Raw genomic sequence first — 6369 nt, forward strand, 5'->3', positions numbered from 1 at the left:
AAAATTAATAAAATATAAAATATACTCATTAAATAACTCATTATTTATTTCATTACATAACACCCAGGTCACAAATTCAAAATCAATTTCATCAAATTACAAATAATTTAATTTTAAAAATTTCAAACAAACCTTAACATATACAAATTATACATTCATTCAACAAATTTATTTTTTTTAAAAGAACCATAAAATAAGTAAATACACAAACAAATAATATTTGTTATCACTTGAGAGATAAGTCGACATGGTACTCCCAACCATCCACTTTCGCATCTCAATATGAACATAATTAAAGGGGACAGCTACAATTTGTAGACTCCTCTATGTCAGACTTTAACATAAGCTAACGGTGGGGACTGACATGGTAAAATCATGATAAGGTTGAGTTGGTCTTGGAAAAAACCAATATGACGAGGACTTGCCTGTAAAACACTTTATAGGTTGGGGGCTGCTTTGTAGTTATCCCTAATTAAAAATTAGACATTTAATTATGAAAATCAGAAGTCATATTTCAAACCCTAGTTACCCATTAAAGTTTCATTTAGCGGTTAAGGCACTGTTATATCCTTGTAAGGATGAGAACACAAGTTTGATGTCTAGAAAGTATATTTATTGGGAGGGGCAGCCACAAACCCCAAATGAGAGTAGTCTCACTCTTTAAAAGGGTGTGAGGATACCCAAGTAAAAACAAAAAAAAAACACTAGTTAGCCTTTTTGATATTATGATAGTGGTTACGGTTTAAAAAAGTTTTTTTGTTTAGAAATGGATCAGAATAATGTTTTTTATTTTTTAAAAATTATTTTTGATACCAACACATCAAAACAATATAAAAACATAAATAATAATAATTTTTAATAAAAAAATATCAAAATTTAAGAAAACACGGTTTATACTAGTTTTCAAATAGGCTCGCATTAACCCTCAAATTGCGTATGTGCATGTCTCTTTATTCTTGCTTGCCCCAAGAGTTGGACAGGCAATCTGGAAACGTGCAATTAAAACATCAAGTTCGGGACTTTAGTGTGTGTTTGACGGAGATGTGATGATTTTTTTTAAAAAAATACAACTCTTTTAAAGCATAAACAACACCTCTAAAAACCAAAAATACATGCTTTTTATGTAAACCCCAAGACAAAAGCCAAAGCCATCTCCAAACCAAACGTTAGATGGTCTGAGGGTTCGGAATAGAATCCTTGAGTGATGTCATAAACAATTATTGGCTGTTTTTCTTAACTCGTAATCTGTCATCATATAATTTCTTTTTTAATATAAATCCTAACTTGTATAGACATCATTGATCATGTTGTACCAACATGTCATTGCAGAAGGAACGATCTCTTCATCTCTCCCTAACATATATCAAAATAAGGTCCCAATTTAAAAGATTGGAGATCCCCATCTTGCTTCCTTTGTCTCCCCCATGAACTACCCTAACGTCAGCCGAAGCTTTGTGCACATTTAAGAGAGCATTGAAAAATAACAGGACGTGCCTTTTCTTTTCATGGTAAGAATATTGATAAGCACGAGGAATCTGGATATGAAACATAGAAAAGAACTCCCCTGAAAGTCAAGTATAAGAGATAGATAAAGTATATTATAAATCTTGAAGTCTCACCTCAATAATTTAAGTTTTTGGATGAGTGGTTCTTTGATAAAATAGACAGGGAGAAAGAGAAAAATCAAAATGATTGCAAGCCTAAAGGAGAGTGAACCAAGCCAGCATGATGAGCCAGCGGAGAGCACTGACCAGTTTGCAACGAGTTAGCCTCACAGGGAGGGAAGCAAAACCACATCTAAAAATCTGGTTTGAACACGCAACAACAAGGAGTGTCCATTACTATCAAGCAAGATTGGAGCTTTCATCAGATCCCTCTGTTGTTTCAATAAAAAATCGACCAAGACGCTCTGATGCCTTGTTTACCTGCGTTGCACGAATGAAGTGTTGTTTGCTTATGGTGGTGATATAGCTCTGAGTTGACTATGATTTTTAGAATATTCTAACATGATAATTTCATGACATCTTTTCAAACCTGTTCATTCCAATCAATCCTCCATGTAAGGTAGGATAGCAGAAGTGTTTGGACTCCTACTCCACTCAACAATCCAATCCACAAACCCTGTATGTGCAGAGAAGAAACTATTGGTAAATAAAAATGCTCCTTTTATAAAGTTCAATTTTAACTAGATCCACTCACTTGGCCTATTACCAAAGAGTGAATGGTCAATACTAGACAATCACATTCATGGCTTTAGCTTGATTCTCCATTCATAATTTGAATGTTAAGCAGTAGCTATCTTATTATATCTTGTCAATATTGTTCTTACATACCGTGACCTGAAGATGCGCTACATATCCAAGCAGAATTCCTATCGGCAACCCAATAACATAATAGCTCCCCAAGTTGACAAATGCAACCATACTTTGCACACCAGCACCTACAGCTACACCTGGAGAGGGAATTTAAATGGTTAAGATTTACATTACCACATGTGCGCGTGCCCTTTTTTTTATATATATATATTGCTGGAAACACCAGCACTTCACTTACTTTTGTCATTGTGAGCGATCGATCGTATAATTGCATAAAATAAATTCTAAGATACATAGAATTAAAGCTGTGCAAAAAATAGACCGGAAAACGTTCATGTAGTATTTTCATATAATAATAGAATTAGAATGAAATACTTGCCTGAGAGTACTGGATAAATACTATTCAGCAGCATTGAGAATGCTAGTAGAACATGAAGCCCGGACACAGATTCTGCTATTTCCTCACTACTCGTAAACAAGTATGAAATTTCCCGACTAAAGACCATGCACAAAACCCAGAAAACAATGCCGATAATTATCGAAGTACCAAGGGCAACCTTGATAGAAAATTTTGCAGCTTTGGCATTGCCCATTCCCAATTCATTTGATATGCGCACACTGTACGAAATGCACATACATGACATTTTATAAAAGAGATCGCTAGCTTCAGAAACAGAGATATAGAGAGGCAAAACTGAACCGAGTAGCATATCTAATGGTTAAAGCAAATACCATGAAGAACCTAAAAACCCAAGGCAGACCATGAATTCCCATCCATTGATGTTGAGGCTGCAACAAGGAATTAGCATAAATCATCTTCTTTTCAACAGTTAGAACTATATAGTGCCGAGCAACTGTATTGAGATTTGCACAACAAATTCTTACCAAATGGAGAAAGCAGATATTGAAATGGTTGCGTTCTTCATATATCCAGCTAACAAGACAAGAATAGAGGAATACCATAATTCTAAGCTGTAAGGTTATAGCAAACACAATTAGAAAGCAAGTGATGACAATCGAAATAAATGAACCATAAATCATTAGTAATCTTAAAATGATACTAGTGTGTGATAAAACAAGGCAAGGATAAGTTCGTGATCATGATCAAAAACTTGGTTACATTTTTGCTGTGCTTAACATCATTAAGGAATCAAGTATTTTGTGCATAAAAACAATCAGCCAAGTTAAATTCCCATACGAAATGGAATAAAAAGACTATATTGTCAAAATTGGAACTTACCAAATCATGACTCCGGAGGATATTGAAAGCTTTACTAGAGGTAACATATCAGCAAATGCAGCTTTAGAGAAGCCTTTCCATGTATTAGGACACCAACCTCCAAAGATGTACACAAACTCTCCAATAACGAGCAACCAAGATGATATGCTGAATGCACCCATGGCACCAGCAAGCCCTAAACCAAGTTTGATCACAAATAACCAGGACAAAAGCACATGAACCAGAAAGGAGAAAGCAGAAAACCACCCGACAATCTTGTTTTTTTGTTGTGCTTGCAAGTACATTTGGATGGTCAAGCTAAAGACATAAGAGTAGAGGACGGGAATTAACCAAATGGAGATTTTTCCAGCTTCTATTGCTATATTCTCCTCTTGCCCAATTAGTCTTAATATCGGTGTTGTAAAAATGAAGAGGGGAAGCAAGATGGTTGCAGTTACACCATCAATGATCCATGATCTCTGCAAGTAAACACTCATCATGTGGTAGTGTCCAGCTCCATATGCTTGCCCGCATAAGGTCTCAGTCGCACTTGACATGCCAATCTTCCATGGGAAAGGAAAAACTTAGGTAAGTAAATTATTGAAATAATTGTCTTTACTTTGTATATATTTGGAAGATCACACAGGTGGCAAGACATGTAAAATAGGAAAGACACATCGATTCATTCCTCACTTCCATGGCTACAAAGTGGCCAATACCTTTCTCTCTGTTATATTTTCAAGTGAAAGTCAATGCTAAACTTGTTCTGGTTCCAAATTGTTTTTTTTATACTAATTATTTAGAATTAGCTTTCAAAATTGAAGTGATATGAATTTAGTATTTAGAAAATATTAATAATTAATTTTTAAGACTCACACGCAATTTTCCTCATAAAACATGTCATGTTCAAACACCTTAATATAATGGAATTACATAAAAGAAGAACAGACACATCTTAAAAACAACTAATACACTACTTATTGGAGCCCCTGCTCCACGTTATCATTCGAACTAGGCATTTGTCACATCAGTATACCTTGTGGATAGAATGTCTTCATGGGTGTTTGATTTTCGAACTCCTCTACAAGCTCTTTCCCAGTATAAAATCCTCTCATCTATATTAATGTTACTCCTCTACAACCTTTTATCAAGCTTGATCCATGTTGTATTCATTGTCTTTTTCTAGGATATGGAACATGTCAAAAAAAATACCGTTGCTATCATCCTTATATCTGCTACATGCGTGTCACTATGGTTGTTACCCTCTTGAAATCAGAATAATATTTCTTAAATTCCTTGTCTACTTCTCCTTTTTAGGGGAGGGCACATAACAAAAAGGATTAATTGATGAATTTACAATTTCAAGATATATATAGAAAATGAAGGCACCAGACTAGAACTAATCCAACTACAGGTTATTGTGACAAGAGAAGAAGATCATCTTTTTAAGAGTATCAAAAGACCAATCTTCTAAGAATACTTGATGCAATTATATTATTTGATAGTTTTATTTATATTTATCTAGAATTTTATTCATGTTTTATATATAAAATGCCTTAATAATATTTTTTTTTATGTTTTGAAGATACTTTTAGATCTAAGATTTGAAAAGAAGTAAATTGGAGATAAAATTCATATCATATTACAACTCGTGTTAAATATTTGCATATTTGACTTCTAATCGATGTTTTACGGAGAATTTAAGTTGTAGAGGTTGAAATGAAGTGATTTCAGTGACAATAAAAAGTAAACATCCATACCTGTCTATACATATATGACAAGAAAAATAAAGGGCATGGAAATTGCTGCCTTTAAAGATAAGTCTCGTATTCTACTAGTTTTGATCTTCGGACATTCCAACTTGAATATCTTGAGTTAGAGAGTTCATTTGATGCAAGCTCACTTTTATTGGATTCTGGACTTAAATACCTATCAACCTACCAAATTTCATCAGAAAAAGAGCTCATATGAGATATATATGATTTTTCTAAGATAACCCATAAATTTAGTCAGCAGACAGGTTTTGTCAGGAAACAAGTCCAACTTACTTCCAAAGCATCCAAACCAACATGGTAATTGTTTCTTTGTATAAAAAAGGTCTTTATTTGGGCAATTTAACTTCTCTAAGTTCAAAGTCAAAGTTTGAAGATTTTATGCAAGATTATTTTTTCTTGTTTTTAGAAAAATAGTTATTGTATTACTTAAATGTAGATTGTCTACTTTGGAAATGACTTTTTTTTTTTAGGATACAAACGGATTGGAGAGATATAGGGGGAGGCTAAAAAGAAGAAAAAAACTCTAACCCTTTTCTCTTATACCCGAAATTATGTTTCATCTTTTCTCTTCCTTAGTTTTTCAATAGACATGTCAGGCCAAGTTATTTTTCTTGTTCGAAAGGATACAAAAACCTTGGGATTTCAAAAACTATGAGATCTATTATATCTTTTCTTTTTAGTTTATTTGATGAGTATGAATGTTTTTCTATGTTTATTTTCTATAATTGTTTAGTTTGATTGTTAGAGCGGACTCTAAGTTATTATTCTAAATCAATTTATTGCTAAGTTTGCTATCAAAACCGGAATTGTGATATTTAAACTTGTGAGGCGACTAAGTTTAATAATTATGGAGGATCTATGTTGTTAATCTTAGAGAAAACATTTAATTAAATCGAACATAGACTGCAAACAATTATGTTGTCTAGATTTATCAACCTATCTAATTCTTAAGGCTGCCATTGAATTAAATTACTAATGCAAACACTATGATTGTTTAATAGTTAGGGTTAGTTACACTGCGGATCGGTTAACTAACTAATGTTAAGGAAAGATAAATATT

The 6369-nt window shown here is 33.3% G+C and overlaps 1 protein-coding gene across 1 annotated transcript; it reads right to left on the bottom strand.

Annotated features, from left to right (window-relative positions):
- Positions 1-1565: 1565 nt before the first annotated feature.
- On the bottom strand, positions 1566-4106 carry LOC133668894 (protein DETOXIFICATION 24-like). The gene is made up of 7 exons (XM_062088897.1): positions 3556-4106; positions 3201-3287; positions 3048-3104; positions 2695-2933; positions 2334-2452; positions 2035-2121; positions 1566-1925 (listed from the first exon to the last, which is right to left on the bottom strand). Exons 1-7 carry the CDS (start codon positions 4089-4091, stop codon positions 1845-1847), a joined length of 1206 nt encoding a protein of 401 aa, XP_061944881.1. The 5' UTR covers positions 4092-4106; the 3' UTR covers positions 1566-1844.
- Positions 4107-6369: the final 2263 nt, after the last annotated feature.

This window comes from Populus nigra, chromosome 12 (assembly GCF_951802175.1).
Source record: "Populus nigra chromosome 12, ddPopNigr1.1, whole genome shotgun sequence".
In the NCBI taxonomy this organism is placed as follows: Eukaryota; Viridiplantae; Streptophyta; class Magnoliopsida; order Malpighiales; family Salicaceae; genus Populus; species Populus nigra.